Source organism: Lasiodiplodia theobromae, assembly GCF_012971845.1.
Source record: "Lasiodiplodia theobromae strain AM2As chromosome Unknown scaffold_6, whole genome shotgun sequence".
NCBI classification, from domain to species: Eukaryota; Fungi; Ascomycota; class Dothideomycetes; order Botryosphaeriales; family Botryosphaeriaceae; genus Lasiodiplodia; species Lasiodiplodia theobromae.
The window spans coordinates 1,148,634-1,172,649 of record NW_023336552.1 but is presented as its reverse complement, the minus strand read 5'-3'; the positions used below and the strand labels follow the sequence as shown (position 1 = coordinate 1,172,649).

The following is a 24,016-nucleotide window of genomic DNA, read 5'->3' as shown; positions in this document are numbered from 1 at the left end:
AGCTAAACAATCACCCGTCTACGGAATGATTTGATAGCTTGTAATTATTGGAGTGGCAATACATCGCGACCGTGATATTCTGTAAGAAAAGTCTGCAACAGAAGCGAAAGCAATTAAGGGGAATATTTAAATCGTGCCATCGTAATCAAGTTAGTGCCTAATTCCTCCGGTAAGGAACTTGCACACTGGCATATTTCTTGCACCCGTCTCCTTCCGCAAGCCCTACTCCCGTAGTTTCAGTGTTGACCACATGCCAATGTGCTGAATTCCTTCTTCGTCCCACTCTCCCATCTCCTCATCCTTGACAAAGCCAAACCGGCTGTAGAACCTCTCGAGCTGGATTTGTGCGTGCACCAGGGCGAGACCATTCCAGGACTCGAGATCCACGTCTCGACCCTCGGCCTTTGCCAGTTCCACTTCCTCAGGACGTGGTGGGCTTAGGATCTGGTAGCTGTTCTGCGCAGCCCAGTCCAAGGCGGTGCGCATCAACAGTGCAGCCAGTCCTAGCTTGCGGTATGCTGGCAGAACGGCCAGACGACCCAACTTGATGTATGGTTCAGAGGCGCGAGAGCCATTAGCCTGCATACCGGTGGCAGGAGCGTGCAGAGAATTGTCAAGCTTGTGGTGGTCAGAGGGCGCGGGGTGCGGCGGGTGAGGCGGTGGGACAAGGCGAATGGTGCCAACGGCGACGCGGTTGGCCGTGGGATCGCTCTGACGACGCTCTTCCTGTGGCGAAGGGGATTCGGAGTCGTTGTGCGTGCCGTTGGACAGAGGCGAGGCGCTGTTGCTACCGTTGCCATTGGAGCTGCTTGACGTCCCGACCGAAGCATACACGACCCAGTGGAAGCAACGCGGGTCATCGTCGTCAAACTCGTTCTCCAAAGGCACGCCCTGCTCCTCGACGAAGACACGCTCGCGAACGGTCATGGCATCCTTGAAAGTTGTGGGGATGTCGCGGGCAGGCTGGTCGGCAGCCAGCTTGGTGGGGTCGTACGAGGCGGACAGCGACGCGGTTGGCGGCAGGAGGGATATGAACTGCGACATGGTTGCAGGAAGTAGAGCGGTGGTGCCGGGAATGGTGTGTTCGGCCTCAGCGCTGGCAATGAGGGGTTGTCGGTGAAGGCAGGGTGCCGGGGATGAAAAGTTGTCGCGGGCGTGCACAGATTGTTTATGGTCGGCGGGTGGCAGTTCACACAGGAGGTTGAAGTGGGGCGAGCAACTACCGGTGTCGATGCGATGGTTTTGCGGCAGGCAGATGGATTTATGCGACAAGCGGTATGCAGAAGGCGCGCATGGAATCGAGGCGGTGCAGCAGGTGCGGAGACCCTGGCGACTGGCATGTTTCTGGGACGAAGCCGCGCCAGCCTCAAGCTCATTGGGCTGAGCCAAAGCGATCCGCGCGCCGCTGGAAGCCGGCAAGCAACGTGGGCAGCTCGCAGGGCGCGGAGTGGCGGCGATTGGCAGCCCAGGCGCAGCACCGCGTGTATGCACGTCAGCCGTGGTGGTGAAGGTGTGCGGCGAACACACGCACAGTGACGTCGCTCTGTTGTTTCGGCTGCCGCCGGTCATGCTGGCGCAAGAGCAGAGACCCTGATATGCAACCACGCTGAAACGCTGGGCAGAGACTGGAGTGCCAAGACGGCGCAACCGCAGATGCTTCCCTTGTAGGCTGCCGATTTCACGGTAGACCCCTCATCGGCTCTGCAGGTGCTGCCGTCGTTCGTCGCTGCAGCATCTCGCCACCCGGGGCGACCACAATGTGGCTTGCCCCGAGACAACGCGCCCGCATGACGCTACTGTGCAAGTAACCCCTCCACTTCTGTCCCAAAGCGGCAATGCAGGTCCAGATATTCAGCCTCACCCGCAAAAGTCACGAGCCAATGCAGGAACAGAGATCGAAGATGCTGCTCCATTATTTCCCGTCCGCCGCATCCTCGCAACGCTTTCCCCTGCCAATGTGACGCGGCGGTCACACACTCATCTATTGGTCGCATCAGGCGACACATCGACTATGTCACTTTCTCCCGGTCACACGAATAAACCAATCTAATTCGCCGCGCAATCAACCGAGACAAAATGGCACACCTCGCTCCGTGGACTACAGCCTAGCAAGGTCTTTCTCCCTCGCCATGTGTGCTGAGATATTTCGCGAGAGCCAATTCGCAATTCCTGTGATAAATCCCGCATTAGCACAACTTCACAAACGAGTTTGCGAGACAATACGCACCCATCACGGTTACCATCGGGTTGACACCACTGGCGCTAGGGAAGACGCTGGCATCTGCAACGTACAACCCCTCGGTCCCCCAGACTTTGCCTTCAGGGTCTACGACGCTCGTCTTCGGCGATGTACCCATGCGGCAGGTTCCCATCTGATGCGCGCTCATGAACAACGTCTCTGGGTGAGGCAAGTTCACTCTTCTGATCTCCTTCAGCCACTCCTGGAACCTTTCGTTGTTGATTCCCTCGACATCCTCCTCCCCGGTTTCCATCCGTTTGAAAGACGGGCAACCAGAGACCGTCGTGATTATCTCGCTCGCACCGGCGGCGTACTGGAGTTTAGCAAGACCAATCACTCCCTCCAGGATGCTCTTCCTGTCGAACCAGGACAACGGGTACGAGACGCGACAGCGTCCATCGATGGGATCTGGATATACCCGTCCAGTATCACGATCGCGAGCCAGAGAAATGTAGCCCACCATGTGCTTCATGCGAGGCACAAAGTCCTTGTATTCCAGCCCGCCTATCCATGGCGCAATTGTGAGCCAGACGGACGGCATCATGTTGACGGCCTCCAACTTGGCACCGTGGCCTTTTCCATCAATATTTTCGAACTCGTTGACGACTGCAGTCAAGATTCCTCCTTCCCATGGGTTCGTGCGCTCCTTGTGTACGGCACCCACGAACGACACGGGGTGCAAATGGAGATTTCGCCCAATATTCGGGTTTTTGAGACCGGACCGGAGGAGAAGGAGAGGGCTCTGCATCGTGCCGCCGGAGACTACTACGCGCTTTGCCCTGATGATCACGTCCCTCCGGACTGTCGGAGCGCCGGCCACACCTCCGTGCTCGTCGCGGGACACCCATGTACCGCGAACACCTACCGCAGTGGTCTTTCCTTTCTTCTTTTCGAACAGGATCTTCTTGATCTCAAGGCCTTCGATGAATTTGGCACCGGCGCGTGCAGCATCTGGGAGAAAGGATACGTGTGGACCTTGCTTCTCACACGATGCACAGCCCATGCTGCAATATCCACAATAGTGCTCCGCGCCTCCACTATTCTGGGGCACAGCCTTGTGAGACCACCCGAGCTTCCGTGCGCCTTCCAAAAGATGATGATTGGTCGAATTGTGCTTGATAGGGTCAGTAGCAACGCCCATTCTTTCGCAAACAGCATCCAAAGATTTCTGGAATTCGGCTGATGTGAAGAAAGGAAGGCCGCCATCTGCCCATTCCTGGCGGACGTACCCCTGGGTTTGCAATGAAGCTGACCAGTTCACAAATCCGCCCCCTCCGAATGTTTGACCTGATCCGTGTCAGTCTGCCGGAAGGCAAACCCGTTTGCAACTGAGCACGGAGTGGGTAGGCTTACCTGCAGCTACGCTTATTGTGCTTTCGTCAGATATGGTAAACCCACCGTTCATGAAAAGGTGGTCAAATCCCTCCGTTTCCTTCATCGGAAGGTGCTCAGGGGACCAATAGTACGACTTCTCCGCCACAATGACGCGATGGCCGGCTTCTGCAAAGTTCTTTGCGCATACTCCCGCTCCGCATCCGCTGCCTACGATGACGACGTCCGTCTCGATTATCTCCGGTTGATTTCCAGGAGGCATCTGGATGAATTCGAACTCGAACCCTTTGCCAACAGAGCCATGGACAGGAACGCGAGGAAATCCCAGGATACGCCCTAGGGTCACACTAGACTTTGCCCAATTTTGTTTGATCAAGGAAGTGAGCATCTTATTCAACTGCCGAAACATCGGCGTCCTTGCTGTTCTCCAGCTCTGGAGAATCGCTATGCGAATGTTGACGGGCTGTTCCGCAAAGGGCGTCGAGTAGCCTGTCATCACCAGCGCGCCTGGACGCGTGCTGGAATTCGATTAGTTCGGCGTATTTAACAGTAGCACCCTAGACTAACTTCAGGATGTCGAAAACCCCCAAGAACTGCTTCCTGACATCCACCGGAATGTACTGGGCCATCAGGCGGCGAATGTTCTCTCGAAAGGCTGGACTCGCCGACGGCATTTCGGCGAGATACTGTGCGGGCAGCTCTGGGGCGACATCTGGACCGGCCAGCTGCTTCACATTGGCGAGCGTGGTAGCGTATTCATTCGCACCGACTGCGAGCTGCGTCGCTGGGTCGGCAGTAGCAGACGGCGCTATGGACGGCACCACAGCATCGGCAAAGGCAAGGAGCGTAGCCCACTGCGCAGGCGATAGTGGATCATCCCCAGACTGTGGCAACAGGCTCTCCTTGACCGTAACGGAGTCTACCGGAGGAGCCATCGGGGCAGGGAGCGGCAATCGGAATGCAACGGAGAAAGAGCAGGCACGCTGAGCTGACGCTGAAAGCGACAAGCAACGACAAGCAACGGGACGAAGACAGGAGGACACTGGCTGGAGATGTGGCGCGCCCGACGTGCAGCACTCCGCTGCAGGGTCGCTATGTAAGGGGCCCGCGCCGCATATTCCCCGCCTTTACACGAGGCAGCGCGAGGTGTGGTTGGAGAGGACACGACAGATACCGAGGCGCCTTACCGCGCACGTCTTCCAGAACACGTACCAGAAGACGCCGGCGTGTTTGCAGGAGCGCAGGAGGAGCTTGGCATGTTTGCCGCTGGGCCGCCGTGCTTCCCGCTACCAGCTAGGGCGTAGGCGAACGCGCACGTGCGGCAGCTGGACGAGGCGGCGCAACGGGCCAATCAGAAGCGGGCGATAAGAGCAATGAGGTAAAAGCAACACGGTCAGCGATGCAGGGGTTTCGCCGGCGCAGACGCAAGCCAAGCGGGCGACGGGCGCGGAGCGGCTGGGGTCGCCGGCAGCCTGATTGCACGCGGGATTGCCGCTGCTTGCCACCGCTGGCCGGCGGCAGCGGGCCAAAGGGGTGTGAAGAACGGCGCAGCGGCGCGCGCTACACGGTGGTGGAGGGCGAGCCCGCCAGCGACGGTACGCACGCACCCGCGCTGCCCGGGTGTTATGGCCGGCGCAGCTGCTGGAAGCAGATCCAGCGCGGTGGGCGGAGAGATATGCGATGGACACGCTTGCCCAATCCAGCGCCGTCTTTAGTGATTGCGGTGTCCGTGCGCGCTCGGGTCCGCGCTCGGCGACGCTTCGTGGATGGGGCCCGTGGCTAACGGCAACGGCTTCGAGGGCATCGTCAGCCTCCCTTCACGGCGCGACGGCACTATTCTGCGACCCTCGTCCCTCTTATTAGTATCGCCGCCATGCCGTGCCGCTCTGCCTGCGTTCCATAGACGACCGACAGCGCTGCTGCTTTTGCTCCTCCCACAGTCCTGCTTGTGCTACCAGAGGCTCCCTGCTGCCCCATCCCCGTCCAATCGCCCGCCTCCTCTATATCGTATCGCCCTCTTATCGTCGCATCCGCTCCAGCGTGCTGCGCCGATCAGCCAACTCGCTCCCGTCCCCAGCAAACAAGCCTCAGCTATCTCTCACCGAGTCAAGGGTCTGCAGACCGCTTTCTGGCCTCGCATCCTACTTGAGTACCCCAGGCTCTCGCTCGCTGCGCCGGTTCAGACCACAACACACCACGCACGCGACCACCACCAGGCACTTTTGACCACACCCGCAACCACGCTCCCACATACCAACGGGCCTTGCCATCTCTCTCTGCCGCTTCTCCGACCGACATCAGCCACTCCGACCCTCTCACCACCGCATTTCTTTCAACACCGACACGATGGCTACCGGGATTCCGACCGCGACGAATTTCGTCCCCAACGCCTTCCAGCAGCAGCAGTACCCGTACAGGGGCGGCGTGCAGTACAACCCCTACTCCCCTACGCACTCCGGTACTGCGACACCCACGAACGTCTCTCCCACGCAAATACCACACCACATGCACACGCGCCAGCTGCGCCCCCCGAAGTGCCCCATGTATGTCCCAGCCGCTCTGAGGCCTACGGAAAGGCCACAGCGCTCCTCGCCTCCCAAGGGCAGCGACATGTCCTCGCCGATCGAGAGCCCGTTGGCCGGGCTTGACCGAAGGGGGACCGCGGATAGCTTCGGCTCAACATACTCGGAGATTCAGAGGATCGCAAGTGACGAGGGGACCACCGTAGGACCGGTGACTGGACCGCCATCGAGAAACCACTGGAAGGTAAGTGATTTTAGTGCTGCCTGCTAGGCCGTTGGGGTCTCGATGACTCTTACCGCCGTCATCCTGACGTTGCCGCTTGGGTGCGGTGTGCCGCTGCTCCGGCCACCTGGAGCAGTGGAAGAGACCGATGCGCGTGGAAAAGACAAGGGCACAAGTTGATTGTATATGAGTCGGTTGCGACACATACCTTGATGGCTGCGCCATTATTGTGCGCAGTTTGCTCTTTCCATTGCGCCATCGCCTTGCGAGCTTGTTCGCGGTACGGGCTTTCCCGCTTTCCGCTAGCAGCGCGCATATGCAAGTCTCAAGCACCACATCCCTTGCGGCACCCTGCTGCCTGCACGTACGCGTAGTTTCTTCCCTCGATGCATTTGCTAACTGCAAGTATAGTCGAACGACGAGACGCAAACATGCAACGCCTTCGGCTGCGGGCGAATCTTCTCCATGTTCTGCAGGCGACACCACTGCCGGCGCTGCGGAGACATCTTCTGCTACGAGCACAGCTCGCATGAGATCAAGCTCGACCAAGATGCGCTGTTCCACCCCAGCGGGACGCCATCGCGTGCGTGCGACAGCTGCTGGTCCGCGTACCGGCAGTGGGAGGCGGCACGCAAGAGCCGAACCAACTCCGCAAGCTCTCAGGGCAGCGGCAGCACAGTTGGAGGGTTTGCACAGACGCGTGCAGAGCCTCAGGGTCTGCAGCTTCCCCAGCCACGCGGCGTGGCGCAGGCCCATGCGCAAACCCACAAGGTCGGCAGCTATGTGGGCAGCGTGCCCCGCGATTGGAATTGGAGCACGTTCTAGTGGGCGGGCCTTACCGATTCTCTCTCGTAATGGCCGACCTGGATGCGACCCCAAGGCTTCGTTTTAATTACCAACGTCGTAATACGGCCGAGCTTGATCCGGCTCCCTTGACCAGCGAGCGCGAGGCTTGCATAGTCGCCGGCGACCTCGACCGCGCACCCTCTCTGGCAATTGGCCACACGACGTCTCTCGCCTGCGGCGGGTCTTCTCTTTTCCTCGGAGCTCCCAAGCACCGCCCCTTCTTCCAATAGCCGCGGGTCTCGCATAATGATTTGCTTTCGATTGCTTCGTTTGAGCGCATCATTTCTCAGCAACGCCATCCTAGACTCGCTTTTCATAGACCGCTTTGGGATTCTGCTACCGGCCGTTGATACCACTTTCTTGCCACGGCCGACGACTTGTTTTCAGAGTACGAACTGCTTCCGAATGGAGCATAGGTGTTGTGGGGCGTTTGTTCACCGGTCTTTCTTGTTTTTTCTATCGTGTACTCTGTCTGATCTACTAGCACTTGGCGTTGAGGGTGATATATTTTTTTTTGCTTGCAGGTCATGGGACTTGTCGTGTACGAGCAACGGTGGTGCCAATGGGTAATGAGAACTGTATCAATTACTCCTAGAAATCCGAACGACATGCTTCAAACACCACGACTAGCTCTTGTCACATGCATAAAGGCTGCAGTAGCGGGTGATCTCTTTGTCTCAGGCCCCAGCCGCCTCGCTTTGCGGCTCGGGCGCTCAGGGCAGCAGCTTTTGCCGAGGGCGCAGCATGAGCCAAGCATGGGCGCTTTCCGCGTCCGTCGACATCCGGGGGGCGCTGAGAATTCCCGTCCAGGTGGCATGTTTTGGACAGCCGCGCCTCATCAGTAACGGACCGCGACCTGTGCGGGCGGTCGGCTATTGCGGCCGAGACCCTTGCAACACATCTCCGAAATGGAGGGCGGCCTACTTTTAGGATATTGAAGATCTGCCGCAGGCGGCCGGTCCAAGGGCCGCACGACCGAGCTGCGCGCGAGAGACGCGTGCGCTAAAGCAACCGCGTTTCAACAGCTTCGCGACGGAAGCGCCGGATTAATTGCCATTTGCCCGGCGCTTCGATGGGGACTGGAGCACGAGTAGCGGGAGCCCGTGGGGTGGGGAATGGTGGGATGGAGCTTTGCTTCTTCACGCGCGAGCTGCAGGCCAGGTGAGGGGCGCACAGCAGCTGTGAGAGAGGGGCACACGGAGCTAAGGTGGTGAGGGGCAGCGGTCGCGAGTCAGGTTCGCCTCAACCACATGTGATTTCGCCTGAGAGATGAACATCGTCGGTGTGGAGAACGGCTGGATGAGAGTTTCTCCACGGAAGGATGCCAGCCTATCGGCGTCGGGGTTTTGCTGCGAGCAATCGGGCGCACGGGTGGCTAATCGCTGGCGCTCGGACCGTGGGTTGCGTGGTCCGTGACGAAGCCTGTCGGCGCGTACGATGAGTGGGCGATCGGAACGAGCACAGCTTCAAACAACAGCTACTCTATTTGCCGGAGGTGGCAGTTGCTCTCGTGGCCACTGGCGAGGGAGCTTGGACTCTCTCTTGCGGTGGTCTGTGGGCGCATTGCTCTGCTCCACGTTTCCTCTTGCCTGCACCCTCATCACACTTTTTTCTACTGTTTCTCTCTTTTCCCTCTCCATGTCCCACTCAATCTAATTATCTTCGCAGAAGGCCCGTCTTGTCCGACTCGGGTCCCTGTCTCAAACTCTCTCCGCTTCGAAAGACGCAAGGCAAGCAAACGGCCCTTTTCCAGGCCAACCTAATCCAAAAAAGAGGCTCAGAACGGCCACCGTTGCACAGCCGCAGGCGCTTCTTGTTGTTTCTCCACGAAAGTCAGAAGAAACACCGAGATAGGCGCCTGGCCAACGCAGACCGCTTCGCGCCAACAGCCTCAGGGTTCACCGCCAATGCAGCTAAAATCCAAAACATGCGGGACGCTGTGGGCTGGATGACTTAGCGGTCAACCATGGTGAAGCTGGGGAATCCCTGCGGACTTGTTGTTTCCAGAAGCTCTTCCCATCCTGGCCCAAGCGTGCCGACACGCTTTCTTCCTGTGCGGCTCGACACCCAGACCACTTCTTGCCTCAAGCCACTGACGAAGAGGGAGGGATCAGGGAACAAGAGTGAGCCTTGGGAAAGAAGGCGGGAGAAGCCTTTCAGAAGCTCTATCGCCGCTTGTGGTCTTTGCTCCCACTTCCTCTTCCGGCCCATAGGTGCCGGCTGAACGCCGGGCCATAGGGCGTTCCATGGATGAGATGCCTTGCTGTGGTGCGCTTCGTCGCTCGCCTCACCATCATGGAATGCCCACGCTCTGGCGGTCAAGATGCCTGATCGCGCCTCTTTAGCGCCAGGTACGTGGCTACATGGCAGCTTCCGGAGGCAAGACCCTGTGATGGGTTGGCGGGTGTGCCTGGTGCGGTGAACCCTTTTTCATTTCGCCTTGCCCTTTTTTTTTTCTCGCCCGGTAAGGCGGACGCCAGCGTTGAAGTCGGATCTTTATCCGGCACTTCTCTTCGACCTCGTGGTCATCAGTAGGCGACGATGAACCGTCCACGATGAGCGGCATCATGAAGGAAAGGATCACACGTAATGGTCATTCGCTTGTCATGTCATCTCATGATCGACGAAGTATCTTCGAAACCGGGAAACTGAGTTACCGACACGACGTCACAAACCGAACGATGTTGCGAAACACGGCGCTCCTACGCATCAGTTCCCACGTAGGTACCCATGCTCTCTCATCAGTCGAGAAAGACTGGGACGTGGTAGGCGGCCTATCCACGAGACAAGGCAGAACTTCGGCCTTCCTCTCCGTTCCTTCATCTCCGATCGCTGGAAACCTCCTTTTTCCCACCCTTCCAACCTCCCCAAATATCCTCCGATGACGTGCCCCGGTGGCAGCTGCTGGCGATAGCTCCCTCGCGCGGACCGTGATCGCATGCTCTTTCCGGGCGTTAGGCGCAGATCGGATGAGGTCACCGAGACTCGGCTTTGGGCACGAATTCACACCTGCGCCCGGCCGGGAGGAAGGCCGGACACGAGCTGAGCGGCTGCTGCTGGCAACGGCCGAGAGCGTCGTCGGATAAGCGGTCTGATGAAACAGACTCTGCCGAAGGTTTGCAGCAACGTCATGCTCAGTCAGCGGGGGTCCGTGGGGGCAGGCGTGTCGACCATCGGCGTCTCTTCTGCTGCGGAAGGTCGATCGCTCGCTAGCAATACCGCTTTTTTTTTTTTTTTGGCATTGACCGACATGGTGGACTGGCGGCAGTTAGTCTCTTGCTTGGTGGTGGCTTTTTGGCGCGCCGGAGGAAGCTCTTAGGGCAATCGCAGCGACTGATTGGCTTGCGTGCGTCCGCGCCATTGACGCTGCCTTGCCCTGCTACCTATCCATCGCCATCAGCTGCCAACATTGAGAGGTTCCTGATGTCCCCGCCATTTTCCTATCGCCCGTGGTTGACGTGCCTCTCGTGGGGGATGCGCTGTGAGAGCTGCATTTCCCCGGAGAAACTGACCGCCTTCTTCCCCTCCACGGACCCCTCATCCCTGCTCATCCCACGTCGCGCTCGAAGTATACACTGTTGCGGCTGATGGTAGAGAAGTGTTCGATGACCCGAGCAGATTTTCACTAATATGGACTAGCTTCAAAAGGAGTCTCAGCGCGTAACTGACGATCAGCTGAGTAGGAAGACGCGTGTGACAACAAACAATCACCATAGCAACCGACTAGGCTTTTCTCAGGATTTAGAGTAGTAAAGTGTGGTGATATTGTGTCTAGAATATATCAAAGCAATTAACTTGCTATAACCCCGTCTTGTGCGTGACTCTTCGTAAATTACTTTTTTTTCTCACTGTGATGGTGGGAGGTCAAAACAAGCATGCGCTATGCACTCCCTAGCCAATGACGAGAATGATGTTGTGCATACAAAGCACGACCGGAGGCGGGGCGCTGTGGGAAGCGGCATTGCTGCCAGATGGGGCTCGAAGGACCGGATAAGAGATCTCGACAATGCCCTGGGCATTTTTGCCACCGATACGAAGATATAAACTTTGGGGGTTGACCGCTTGAGTGGCGATGAACGCTTATTGGAAGGCGGTAAGCGGCTGTCTTGAGTTTCGGCTGCGTTCCAATTCGCTAGGCTGCTTCATAGGCTCTTCGCTCTGGTTGGATCATTTGCGTTGGTATAGTCTTGTAGTTGCCAGAGTTGTAATGATAGAGACGATAGTAAACGATATTGTGAAATTATTGAGTAGCGAAAATTGCTGAGGCTCTATTGAAGCCTGTCATGTTCTCCATGCCGTTTTCCATGATCAAACGGACGAAGAAGTTCATATCCGTCTATAATTCTGCGGGAGGGAAAAGATAGTGTCCAGCGGTTTCTATCTAGCCGCCAGCGATAAAGGGAACTCCTATTGAATTTTTTTGTCCCTGAAAAATCAAACGCCATAGACCCATGGAAGAGAGGTGGAAGAAGTTGGGAGTCACTGACAATATCAGGCCCAGGAAAGAAACACTGAAGAGTATAAAAAAAAAGAAGAAAAGAAAGGGAGAGCAAAAGAGGCACAGCTGACTCTTTATCAGTGGAGGGAGAACGTCAGCCCGTCTAAACCATATTTATGCAGATGTTTTCCCTCGCCAGAACGCCGCTCCCGATGCAAGCATAGCAGGGACATCAAGTATACATCATTATCGGCTCGACCGGGGTCAGCTCCAGGGCGACCATGATGGACTTCTCCATGCGCTGGTCGTAGGGGCGGAAGGCGGTCCTGGCCTCGCCGCTGCCGCCCTTGTTGACCTGGAACTCGTTGGGCAGGTTGTGGGTCAGGGTGGCTATGTGCTCGCGCGGGACGCGGTGGACGCAGACCAGCTTGATGTCGACGCCGGGGGGCACGCGCTCCTCGAGGTTGAGGCAGATCTCGCGCAGGGCGGGGTCGTCGAGCCAGCGGTAGAAGGACTCGATGATGTCGATGGCGCGCGGCGACCAGAAGTTGCTGCGGTAGAAGACCCACAGCGACTTGAGGCGTGGGAAGTCGGCGGCCAGGCTGCGCGAGGGCGAGGTGCTGCTGAGATAGGCCGACCACAGGCGCACGTCGCGGTCCCGGATGCGCAGGCACACCGACGTCACCAGGCGCGCGTACTCGGGCGAGAATATGTGGACGAACATGTTGGCGTCTGAGGGGTGTGTGAACATCAGGCGGTTCGACGAGTACAGGATCGGCGCGGCTTCGTGGTAGACGGTGCGGCTGGTGGTGAGCAGCTGAGTCGCGATGCCGGGCTGGCTCGCCGTGGCGGGCGGCCACCAGATGGTTGTATGTGAGCGCAGGGCATGCTCGTAGATGCGTTCGCGCAGTTCGGGCGGCAGGCGGTGCAGCGTGCTCGGAAGAGGCTCGTAAGGCGGCGGTGGTGCGTCGTTGGCGGGGGCTGCGTCGGCCATGGCGATATCAACCGGCGGCGGCGGCGGCGTGTCCAGAGTCGCGGGTTTGAGAGAGGGCGAACTAGATGCTGAGCTAGACATGGCGGACGTGTGGCCAGACAAGACCGAGAGACGGAGGGGGCGAGAGCGCGCGGCGCATGTTTCTGGAGCGAGGCGAGACGGATGCGATGTGGAGAATCAGCAAGGCGCTGAATGGTGGTTGAGCTCCCCATCAGCTCGGATGCGCCGTCGCCGTCTGCGCAACATCAAATTCCGCGACACCATCATGCAGTCGGTTGCATTGCGCAAGTTGCAAGGAAATGGCGCCCCCAGTCCGGCGGCTGTAACTGCGGGTCTCTTGCACCTCGGCTATGTGCACGCGACGCCATAAATCCATTCGTCGCGCCGTCCGCTACCTCATTCCGTGACAGTTTACCACCATGTCTCCACCACCGACAGTCCAAGGAAATGTCGGCCGCCTGGAGGACATACCCTGGGCTGCCGCTCTCCTCGCCGATGAAAATTTCGTGTTTGCTCCCACAACTACGCGAATACCCAAGGACTCTGGAGAAGATTCATTCATGGCCGAGACGCTCAATACCGAGAGGACCGTACGCAGCTGGGTTACCCAGCACACTCTACCTCAAGACAACACCCGTTTTCCAATCAGCGAAGCACGCGCCTTCATCGACGTCGGCGACGGTCTGAATGGCTATCCTGCCACCATGCATGGTGGCATGATCGCTGCCCTTATGGACGAACTCACTGGCTTAATCCTTAATGTCAACAACGATCACCAAAATCACTTATCGGGCGCCAACAATCCTCTGAATGTCATGACAGCCTATCTCAATGTGTCTTACAAAAAGCCATTGCCCGTTCCTGGTGTTATTCTCGGCACCTCTAAGATAGAAAAGGTCGATGGAAGGAAGTTTTACCTGCGTGCGACCCTGGAAGACGGAAATGGCCAGGTTTATGCTGTTGGCGAGGCGCTGTTTATTGAACTGAAGTCCAAAATCTGAAAGACAAGATCGATGTCACTTTAAGAGTTACGATACATCCCGGTTCACGGCGGCAACATGTCGTCTGCACCAATCAGCACCGCGGCTATACGAAGACTGTCATGACTTGGACGTGACTCGTTAAATTCAATAATACGACTTTGCATGGACCGAACCGTCGGAATCGCCCAAGCATGCTAATAACAAAAGAAAGGTTCATTGCCCGGCCATTCCTCCATTGAGATAGACAACCAGACTTTGGGATATCGTTACATCTGTTGCATACAAGCCAGCCCAACGCCATACATATTTCAGGAACCAGCCTCTACATCTCAGTGCCTAAGCTCCGTGGAATTTTGCACCCGTACTGTATAGTTAACCGTGCGGATGATGCCATCCTCCGGTGGAAATACCGGAGTAAGGGGCATGTCGCTCTCTCCATCATTACTCGATTTGGTGCTTTCCGGGGGTCCAACAATTCTCTCTTCGCTGTCCCAGCCGTCAGGGACACCCAACGACATGTTCTGTATTCTGTATTCTCTCTCCTTATCCGTGCAGCTGTTTTGGTGGTCCATGAGGCTTGGTCGCCGCTGCTCTCTCGAATTCAGGGGAATAGATCGGGAGTTGTACTTGGAGGAATAGCTTTTCTTCTTGCTGTACGATTTGGACCTTCCCGAGGAAAGAAAATTCGGCATCACTCGTCTCGTCAATCCATTCATTGCCGGCGCGCAAGCTGCGATGATGGCCAAGTTTATCTCGACTCCGGAGATGGTGTAGCCAATGCCGTAACTGCGATCTTTGTTCTTCGGGCTGAAGCGGTGGACGTAGATGCCAAAGCGGGCAACACTGACGGCGGCGACGCTAAAAGCCAGATGTAATCAGTGACCACGTTCACCCGAGTGCGAATAGGGGCACACGTACACCCATCCAATCGACAGGATTGCCCACACGACAACCTTCTTCTGTTTCCGCATCTGCAGGTCCTTGACCATGATCATGGGAATGATCAGAATCAACACATCCGTCAGGACCGCCAATCCCGCAGCGGCAAGGAAGAATCCAGCTTGGTCAATGCAATGGCCACCTTTGATTTCCTTTCCATTCAGCATTCCATCTTCATCGGCACCGGCGGCCTTCTGTGCTGCCAAATCCATGGCAGGGTAATCGATGGTATAGCGCCATGGCGTACATTGGAAAAGGTCGGCAAAGAAGGTGCTGACCATGAGAAGGACGTTGAAGACGAAAAGACCCTTCAACGACCAATCGACTCGGCGGCGTTTGTCGTCGATGCGAAGCAGGAACAGGATCACGGACATCTTGACGATGGACAGGATTGGATGATACAGCAACTGATTCGCAAGGTTGTAGCGCTGTCCAAGAATCTGTCTTTCAATCGACATCTCGGGTATGTCGGCGACATGATATCCTTGCATCGTCACCTTGGTATCTGGGACGGTGGTCAGCATGTGTGCTAGCTGTTGCGGGTTAACTGCCGACACGGTCTCAATGGCTACGTTCCAGACCGTGTCTCAATGCGTGCACCACGAGGTTGGGAGGCTCTGCACTCACACATCCATACTGCGTATGTTTGGCCCACGGCCAGCACCTGCTCAAGAAATCAGCATTCGTTCTTCGAAGCAGCGTGTCGGACAGCCACTAACCCAGGCAATAAGGATCACAATGTCATCTGTGGGAGCGGTCAGTTCGATAGTTCTCTCCTTTGACCGGCGATCCGTCGCCCCGCTCGCGCCGACGACGCGGATACGCTGGCCGAAGCTTATAAAGACATACCTGTTCCCAATAGTCGAGAAAGATGCTTCGACACAATCCTCATCCATACGACTATGGTGGCAAGGATGGGAAAGATGAGGATGACGACATAGGCAGAAGTGTGCGCCCTCTTGGATTCAGCCAGGCTGGAGGAGTCACTCATCCTCGACGAAGCATCGCCGGGCGCAGGCGGGGCGGGAGCAGATCAGAAAGGTGAGGGTACGAAAGATCGGCGACCAGAATATGCGACCGGCGTGGATGTTGGCGGGATGAAGAAGCAGAATAGTTCATGCCCAACTGCACAGATGCATAACTACGTGCGCGTCTTGCTGCGATCTCTGTCACGTAAGAAACCTCCCATTTCCTCAGCGCGATGAACGAAGGCGCACACTCCGCGTTCCCTGACTCTCATCGGCTGTTTCTCATGGACCGAATAGGCTATTCTGAGGGCGATCAGCAGGCTAAGCGAGGCTTGCTCGTATTAGGAGCAGTCGGCGTATGACAAGGCTCCCAGCATCGACGCGCAAAGAAGGGGGCCTCTGCTGAACTGATTCACGCCAGCTGAGTCGAAGCGCCGGAGCCATCGCCGGCGAGAGTGGAGCAGCTAACACCGGACCAACCATTGAGCAGGCAGATAAACAGGCCCGATCGCCATCGCACCCCCCACCGGCCATCTCGAAGCAATTTTCAGCGCGGGACGGGGACAGCATACAGAAATCGGCAACAGTCCGGGCCGGAGGGCTTGGCTGCTCAGTCGGAGCGGGACATGGACGGTGCACGCGGGTGGAAGTGGGGGCGGCTGGTTTTGGAGATCCCAGGATTGTCCTGGCCCCTCCTGGGGTTCGCCGTGCCGCCAGCGAAGAGGATAAATTGACGTCGTCCCGGGCCATAAACTCGGTGAGCAATGGCGCGGCGGCCCACCAGAAGAACCGTTCGCCGAAACATCGAACACATGGTAGCCGCTCAGCCTCACCCGCAGCCCGGCCCTGCCAGCCGCCTGGTGCCGTCTGCTAGGCCGTGAGCGGCAGTGATCTGTCCCGGACCAATGCATTGTCCCTCGGGCGATTCATGCTTGGGCAAGACAACGCGTAAATCCTCCCCGGTTGCATCCATTCCGGCATGCCGGCGCGTTGCAGCTCGCGGAGAAATCCTGATGAGGGTGGTCTGCTGTTGTTAGTCCTTCATCCAAGATTACTACCAACGCTCTTGCGGCACGGCAGGCCCCGCCTCATCTATTTGCATAGCCTGGGCAGCCCGAATTGCTCTCTCTTCGTGGTAAGGGGCGTAGCATCATAAGGTTGCGATGTTCCGGGCATTTTAGTCTTTTTCTCTCTTTCTTTCTCGTGGCTGCAGCCAACACCAACGGGACCCGCTTCCCTGCTTTAACTGTCGTTCGTTTACCCTTTTCGATCCGCCACCACGTGGACGAAGAAGCGTGCATCCCCTGTCGCGAGCTGTTTCCTTCGCGTATCGGATCCTCGCACACACGTCACAGCATGATGAGCCCTCGTCTTTCCCTTTTGGGCTGCGCACTGCTTGCCGCCAGCCCTGCCGTCAACGCAGCTGTTGATCTCTTCGAGTGGGAGAAGGTCCAACTCCACGAGTCTGCTCTGGCCTCGCGCAGCGTCCCGACCCGCCGCGCCGCCAATGCTTCCTGCAAGGTCTTCCCTGGCGATGCTGCTTGGCCGTCAGAGAACCAGTGGGCCGCGCTCAACGAGACGCTCGAGGGCGCGCTGATCAAGTCCGTGCCGCACGCCAGCGTCTGCTACGAGGGACCGTACTACGACGAGGCCGCATGTACTACCATCACGGCCAACTGGACCAATTCCTACCTTCAGTAAGCCGTGGCCCCCTGTGCCTCATCTTGCAGGCCATTTCCTTGTCGAAGGAAAGTATAATTGACAATACCTTTTTCAGCGATGACGATCCGATTGAGATGCTTAGCCCTGTGTACCAGGGCCTCACGTGCCAGCCGCCGACACTTTACGAAGACGGCATCAACTCGGGCAATTGCACGCTGGGCGGCTTTCCGGAGTACGCCGTTGCGGCCACCAACGTGAAGCAAGTCCAGGCCGCCGTTAAGTTCGCCGGCGAGGCCGGTATCAGGTTTGTCATCAAGAACACTGGCCACGATTTCTCCGGTAAATCCGGCGGCGCCGGAGCCCTGTCAGTCTGGACCAAGAACCTCAAGGGTATCACCTACGAGGAGAACTATGTCGATGAAGGCACGGGTTATTCTGGCCCCGCCTTCAAGGCTGGTACCGGCGTGCGCGCTTGGGAGATTTACGAGGCTGCTGCTGCCAAGGGCAAGGTTGTCGTTGGTGGCGAGGGCCAGGTAAGCTTGTACAATCCAGACGCGTGCAACAAACACTGACACCGGATGCAGACGGTTGGTGTGATGGGCGGCTACATCCAGGGCGGCGGGCACTCGCCCCTGAGCTCCATCTACGGCATGGGTGCGGATCAGGTTCTCTCGATGGAGGTGGTCCTGGCGAACGGCACGTTCGTCACTGCCTCGGCCAATGAGAACGCCGACCTCTTCTGGGCGCTCAAGGGCGGCGGCGGCGCGACCTATGGCATTGTGACGTCGCTGGTCGTCAAGGCCTGGCCTGATATGCCGGTTACCGGCTCCAAGTTCTCCTGGACGTCGGCCAACATCACCAACGAGACGTTCTGGGCGGGCGTGCGCGCCTACCTCGACTACTTCCCGGAAAATGCGGACGAGAAGCAGACGTACAGCTACTGGTTCATCATCCAGCTGGGCGGCGGCGTCAAGCAGTTCCTGATGCAGCCATTCTTCGCGCCAAACAAGACGCTCGAGGAGACGGAGGCCATACTGGCGCCGTGGTTTGCCGACCTTGCCGCGTTGGGCATCACCTTCACGCCGCGCACGACGCACTACGATGGCTTCTACGACGCGTGGAAGGCCGAGTTCCCGCTGGAAGTGGTGCAGAAGACGCACGTAGCCACCGGTTCCCGCCTCTTCCCGCGCAGTTCCTGGGATGACGAGAGCACGCTCAACGCCACCTTCGACGCTATCCGGGCGTCGTCGGATGCCGGCAACACCATCATTGCCTTCAACATGGCGCCCAAGCTGCACGAGTCCAATGCCGAGAACAGCGTCAACCCGGCGTGGCGCAACACGCTGATGCACGCGCTGCAGAGCGTCAACTGGCAGAACAACAGCACCCGCGACGAGATCATGGAGCGCCGCACTTGGTTCAACGACGTCGCCATGCAGCGCTGGATCGACGTCAGCCCCGGCGCCGGCTGCTACCTGGGTGAGAGCAACCGCATGGAGAGCGGCTGGAAGCAGTCGTTCTACGGCGAGTACTATGACCGTCTGCTCGAGATCAAGAAGCAAGTCGACCCGGACGACGTCTTCTGGGCCGCGACGGCCGTCGGCAGCGACGCGTGGGCCGTCGACAGCGTCGACGGGCTGCCGAACGAGAACGGCCGGCTGTGCAGGACAGGTGCGTGACGTGAGGAAAAAGCATCAGGATAGCCTTCTCTTCGTTAATAAGTAAATATTCCCCATGAGCTCTGCAAGGATTGCATCGCGTCTCGTTATCAGTTGCCCTCGGACCAATAGGACTTGTATCGGCAAGGCACCCAGCGGAGCGGTTCTCTGCTCCTTCCGCCCCCGGTCGATTAGGTACGACGTAAGAACCAAAAGCAATATACGGCAGAGACACCGGAACCTTTCCCGATGCTGAAACAGTGATGCGAGCTTAGAGGAGAGTGTTTGGTCCAGGAGGAACGGCTCGCGTCAGCCAGAGACGAGCAGACAGAGGCTGGACCAACAACATGGGACACAAACAGGGGATACGTAGTCGCGGAGGTACGGCAAGGGCTCGCGTGGCTGGCTAGCTTTCCGCTGTTGATGGGAACTTCGTCATAAACCCGCACCGGTGCAACCAACGACGGTTGACTACCGGCAGCCGGCGCGATATCTCCGCTTCCAACGGCTCCCCATGGCGGGGAGCGCTCCGTGACGTCGACGGGGAGAGACAGGCCGAGCTGGGACGTCATTGTGGTGAAGCAGAGGCGGTCGCTGATTCTCCACCGGACGGAGGTTGGTCTTCTTCTGCAGCCTTCTGCATGCCGCCGGGATGCGAACCAAACGTCGAGCAGGCGGAAGCGCGGGCCAGGCACAGGCCGGCGTGATCTTCGATTCTTTGCCTCACTGCACCGGTGCCAAGGCGGGCCAGGCTCAGAGCAGCTCCCTCGTGTGCAGCGCAGCGCAGCGCATGGGCTTGGGTGGTGCAAGACCGGCGCTCCCGTCAGCCGTACCTGAGCAGGGGCAGCACGACTTCCAGACACAGGGCGCGCAGGATCGTGTCTGGGATGCAGCTGAGAGCCGGGCGGGGCGCGGGTTCAGGCTCAGATGGCGCAGCCCTGGGCCGCGGGCTCGGGCTGGCTCCCCGTGTCTCTGTGCGACTTGCGATCTGGCGATGGCCTTGTCTTGTCGAGCGCCACGCTCCGGCGGCGCGGCCACGTGCAACTGCCTGCCGGATTGGGGTGTTGTTGAAGGCTGCCGCGCGTTGCCGATGGCTGCTTGATGGCGACAGCGACAGCGCGCGTGAGTGAGGCGCCCCGGCCCCTCGGCCTGCCAAAGCTCCTCCACGCGACGCTCTCGATCGCAGCCAAACCCCTCCACACCAGCCTTGATTGGCGTCCGCGCTGTGGCGCCCAAGCCGCAGGATTTGCAAGCAACCTCTGCTATTCTACTGTTCAAAATTAAACCGCACCCCCGCCGCGCCGCATTCGCCCCCGAGCATCTGCGCATGTCACACCCGCCGCTCTCGGTCACCGGCCACTTGTCGCCTGAGCCTTAAATTCTGCTGCTATACCTTCATCGCCATTTAACTCCCCTCCTGCCCCTCGGAACGCCGGCCTTTGATGCGTTCCTCCTGCAGACGGACCCCTCCTCTTGATGAAGCGCCTGGCATGTAACTCCGTTAATGTCCTCCCCCACCCCGCACCCGAAATCTAGCCTGCTGGCGAGGCAGCAGCGGCGACCACCAAAGCAAAAGATTCAATCAAAAACTCGAGCCGCTGCCGCCGCCGCCACCTGTTCCGGATCACTCTTGACAGACAGCTGCCGCCAATCGCAACAGGAAGATGGCCTTATCATCACCAAAGCCTCACGTCCGTACGGCGACCAGAGCCAATCCCCTCTCCTCCGCCTCCCCTCGGAGATCCGCCTCTTGATCTACTCTTACCTCCTCCCGCACGCCCACGACATCACTTTCCATCCCTTAACACGCAAGCACCCGACCACCGGCGCTCCCACGGCCTCCCACGCTGTGCAGATTCCCGGTGTCTGGGCCAGCATCGGCATCTGGACGGCACTGCTCCGTACGTGCCGCCAACTGCACGACGAGGGCGCCGACGCCCTGTACGGCGGCAATGCCTTCCACTTCGCCCTGACGAGCCGCGAGCGCGTGTGGGCCTTCAACCCGCTCAGCCCGTCTCCTCCGCCGACCGCGAGCGCCGGGGACGATGGCCTCATCTCGTCCCCGACGGCCGACCGCGGCGAAGGAGAGGGCGAGGGCGGCCTGAACGCGCTGAACGCGCCGTATGCACGGGGCCTGCCCATCAACACGCTCAAGACGGCCGGCATCTCCACCGAGGCCCTCCGCCGCATCCGTTGCCTCAGCCTCCGCATCGAGGAGGACCTCGCCCGCCCGGAGCCCTACCGCCGCGTGCAGGCCTGGCTGCGCGAGTTCGTCGACAAGCTCGCCGACCCTTCCTGCTGCCTTCAGGAGCTGCGCGTCGATCTCGTCACCGGCTCGTTCCGGTACGCCGGCTTCCCGAGCTTCACGAACAGCGTCTTCTGGGAGTTTGTGCCCGAGAAGAACGACGCCGTGGCCCGCCAGTGGCAGTTCGTGCTGGAACCGTTGGCCGGGCTCAGGGGCGTGAGGCAGGTCGAAGTGAAAGGCCATATGAGCGAGGTGTTTGCGAGCAAGTTGACCCGCAGAATGATGGACGTTGGCGAGCCGGAAGTGGGCAGCGACGAGATGGAAGGAATCGAATACGGGACGCAGGTGGTGCAGAGCGGGAACAGAGCGATGACGAGGAGCATGCGGAAGTTCTACGAGCCGGAGCTCGACTGGCAGCTGGAAGGGGAGTGAAAGAGAACAGGAGATGAGACGGAATTTCGAGGCTTAGACCAGGCAATGCCATGGCAGCTCAGGTGTCGCCATTTTGGAGTTTGAGGAACAAAAACACCCTAGATGTGAGTCGGCGACGACCTTGTTCTTATTTTCGTTCTGTCCATGGCTCTATACCCAAATCCCTTCATCTGTCAATTGTTTATTCATATTTCATCTAATGGAGCCTTCGTCAATTCGATGCTGATGATGGCCACTTCTACAGAAGAACAAAATGTACCCCAGTCATCGACGACGATCGCGCATCATGATGCTCTGTGATTCTGAAGAGTTGATCGGAGATATCTACCGCAGAGATCTCCACGATCAGCCACGTTATCGAGCTATTGCATCCACCATCGAATATATGGACGACAGATGCATAGCACCGAGTCTAAAGAACCGCCGAGGATGTATCAGAGCTCGTGGAGTTGCCAGCGCGATACGCCGGTCGTCGATACCCCGCCACGCCAAGGCCTATAGATCCGGAAATGACTCCGCCTTCTTCTTCATCACCAGCGGCACCGCGATGCATCCCGTGGATATCTCGTAAACAAAGAACGGATGTTACTACAGCCTGACCAAACATCCCCGTGCAAGAGTGCATCGGATACAGCGATTTTAGCCGATGGGAAGGATGGGGGAATGCTTTGAGGTTGGTGATGGATGGTTTCGCCCTAAAGTGGAAGACAAGGCGGATACCGACGCTACGTTCGGCGGCCCCACTCGGCATGGTTCAAATAGTTTGTGCGGCTGGGGTGGCGTCAAGCGGTTGGCTGCTGGCAGCTGGCAGCTGGCAGTAGTGCTGGGAGCAAAAATTATTGTCCGTTCCATGAAGCGACTAGTGAGTAATGGGAAGTCTTGGCGTGGATTAGGTTGGCTCTTGCAGGCACCTTTCTGATGTCATTGCCTGTCCTGCGTTTCTCATTTGTCACGAGGAAATGAAAGAGTCGCTGCTCTCTCGCTTGATCTGGGGATCGCGCGTGCTGATAGTTCTGTGAAACTATTCCAAGATCCATCCAAGGATACGATCGACCGGACAGACAGAAATCCGTGTCCCAAAATTGCAGCTCTTCTAGATCCTTCTTAGAGTAGCGCATTAAATGATCGACGGCCTTCTTTCTTTGTCTTCCTCTCTTCTTTTCCAAGGAACCACAACGCCGAAGAAGGGTATCATCGAGATTTCGTCTCTAGCCTCGCCGAGGATGTAACGCTTCGTCAATCCAGCTCCTGTTCCGCGGCTCTCTCCGCCCGTAGCGCCTCCTTCAGCTCTTCGCCGAAAAGCAAGTTGAAAATAACGCAGAAATAGACCTCACCGGTGATCCTGTCCTTGAAGACCCACCGGAGCTGGTGCGTCTTCTCGTCAATGTACTTGAGCACACCAAGCGAGAAGCCCGGTAGCTTCAACGCGAATTCTGCATGGCTTGTCAGCTCCATTGTCCCACGCCTTTGTCCTCAATGCACATGCAAAAAAAGAAGAGCTCCGAGTCACACAAGAGGTGGAGAGATCCGTTTATGCACGCCCACTTACTGTCGAAATCCAGATACGGGTTGAAGAAATCCCCTTGGTACAACCTGCCCTTCTCGAACACAAGGCCTTCCCTATTCTTCTTCTCAACAAACCACTTCCTCCTCTTCGCCGCCTCTGCCGGGCATCCCCACGCCTCTCGCACATCCGCCCCATCCCCGTCCGCCCCTTCCTCCAGCACCCCAACCCCCTTCGCAACCACGTCCTCCCCCGCCCCAGCCACCTTCTCCCCGACCCTCAGCGCGAACCAGCAGCTCAACGCCGGCGCGTACACCCACGGCTCGTCGGCGTAAGCGTCAACCTCGATGCTGGGATCGACGAAGCGCTTGACGATGCCGACGGCGACGTTGAAGCCGGGCGGCAGGCGGTCGCGCACGGGGCGCGCGCAGTCCGGGCCCCAGACGGCGCCGGCGGCGTCGAGGTCGCGCTTGGGCACGAACGAGAAGGAGATGCTGTAGCGGTCGCGCGCGTGCTGCGGCGACGCAAAGTAGGCGCTGGACGGCGGGCACGCCGAGGGCAGGCCCGAGAAGTCGCGGATGCGCACCGCCACCCGCGCCGTGACGTGCTCGTTGGAGACGAGCACCGTGTGCGGCGTGTTGACGTGCACCGTCGTGTGCGTCGACGCGTCGTAGGACGGCCCCGCCGTGACGTGGAGCTTGTACTTGTTGTGCAGCGCTTCCGGGTCCGCTGTTGTTGCTGGGGCCGTGGAGGCCGTGGTGGTGCTGGTGGACGAGGAGCTGCTACGCGGGGTTGTGGTCGAGGAGCTCGTCGTTGGTGGGCGTTGTTGCGGGGATACGTCGCTCGCCCTGTCTGTGAAGCTGGAATGAGCTTCTGAGAGGGCTGCGTCAGAGCTAATATTAGAAGGCGTGGCGGCCGTCTCTGCGACGGTGGCCTTGGGCCTGCCCTTTGAGAAGGGCGATGCCTTGGAGAAGGCGTCTTTCAATCGTGATGCCATGGCAAGTTGTTTAGAGGAGGTGAATTGTGAAGAA

At 58.4% G+C, this 24,016-nt stretch overlaps 9 protein-coding genes across 9 annotated transcripts; 4 read left to right on the top strand and 5 right to left on the bottom strand.

The window, feature by feature from the left end:
* Window positions 1–222: 222 nt before the first annotated feature.
* LTHEOB_2626 (Acyl-n-acyltransferase) lies at window positions 223–1,044 on the bottom strand (the record flags this gene model as incomplete). The annotated part of the gene is made up of 1 exon (XM_035511459.1): window positions 223–1,044. The coding sequence occupies one exon, from the start codon at window positions 1,042–1,044 to the stop codon at window positions 223–225; it is 822 nt and encodes a 273-aa protein (XP_035364335.1).
* Window positions 1,045–2,098: 1,054 nt separating this feature from the next.
* LTHEOB_2625 (Glucose-methanol-choline oxidoreductase) lies at window positions 2,099–4,506 on the bottom strand (the record flags this gene model as incomplete). The annotated part of the gene is made up of 4 exons (XM_035511458.1): window positions 2,099–2,169; window positions 2,228–3,526; window positions 3,593–4,089; window positions 4,139–4,506. 4 exons carry the CDS (start codon window positions 4,504–4,506, stop codon window positions 2,099–2,101), a joined length of 2,235 nt encoding a protein of 744 aa, XP_035364334.1.
* A 1,411-nt stretch (window positions 4,507–5,917) lies between these two features.
* Window positions 5,918–7,141, top strand: LTHEOB_2624 (FYVE domain-containing protein; the record flags this gene model as incomplete). The annotated part of the gene is made up of 2 exons (XM_035511457.1): window positions 5,918–6,337; window positions 6,728–7,141. The coding sequence occupies 2 exons, from the start codon at window positions 5,918–5,920 to the stop codon at window positions 7,139–7,141; spliced, it is 834 nt and encodes a 277-aa protein (XP_035364333.1).
* Window positions 7,142–11,832: 4,691 nt separating this feature from the next.
* On the bottom strand, window positions 11,833–12,594 carry LTHEOB_2623 (uncharacterized protein; the record flags this gene model as incomplete). Its single annotated transcript, XM_035511456.1, has 1 exon — window positions 11,833–12,594. The coding sequence occupies one exon, from the start codon at window positions 12,592–12,594 to the stop codon at window positions 11,833–11,835; it is 762 nt and encodes a 253-aa protein (XP_035364332.1).
* Window positions 12,595–13,013: 419 nt separating this feature from the next.
* On the top strand, window positions 13,014–13,595 carry LTHEOB_2622 (Thioesterase superfamily; the record flags this gene model as incomplete). Its single annotated transcript, XM_035511455.1, has 1 exon — window positions 13,014–13,595. One exon carries the CDS (start codon window positions 13,014–13,016, stop codon window positions 13,593–13,595), a length of 582 nt encoding a protein of 193 aa, XP_035364331.1.
* Window positions 13,596–13,906: 311 nt separating this feature from the next.
* Window positions 13,907–15,507, bottom strand: LTHEOB_2621 (Cfem domain-containing protein; the record flags this gene model as incomplete). The annotated part of the gene is made up of 5 exons (XM_035511454.1): window positions 13,907–14,435; window positions 14,496–15,021; window positions 15,144–15,180; window positions 15,236–15,261; window positions 15,366–15,507. 5 exons carry the CDS (start codon window positions 15,505–15,507, stop codon window positions 13,907–13,909), a joined length of 1,260 nt encoding a protein of 419 aa, XP_035364330.1.
* Window positions 15,508–16,840: 1,333 nt separating this feature from the next.
* Window positions 16,841–18,825, top strand: LTHEOB_2620 (FAD binding domain containing protein; the record flags this gene model as incomplete). Its single annotated transcript, XM_035511453.1, has 3 exons — window positions 16,841–17,181; window positions 17,262–17,679; window positions 17,731–18,825. The coding sequence occupies 3 exons, from the start codon at window positions 16,841–16,843 to the stop codon at window positions 18,823–18,825; spliced, it is 1,854 nt and encodes a 617-aa protein (XP_035364329.1).
* A 1,483-nt stretch (window positions 18,826–20,308) lies between these two features.
* Window positions 20,309–21,481, top strand: LTHEOB_2619 (Alpha beta hydrolase fold protein; the record flags this gene model as incomplete). The annotated part of the gene is made up of 1 exon (XM_035511451.1): window positions 20,309–21,481. One exon carries the CDS (start codon window positions 20,309–20,311, stop codon window positions 21,479–21,481), a length of 1,173 nt encoding a protein of 390 aa, XP_035364328.1.
* Window positions 21,482–22,717: 1,236 nt separating this feature from the next.
* LTHEOB_2618 (Polyketide synthase) lies at window positions 22,718–23,982 on the bottom strand (the record flags this gene model as incomplete). The annotated part of the gene is made up of 2 exons (XM_035511450.1): window positions 22,718–22,914; window positions 23,031–23,982. The coding sequence occupies 2 exons, from the start codon at window positions 23,980–23,982 to the stop codon at window positions 22,718–22,720; spliced, it is 1,149 nt and encodes a 382-aa protein (XP_035364327.1).
* Window positions 23,983–24,016: the final 34 nt, after the last annotated feature.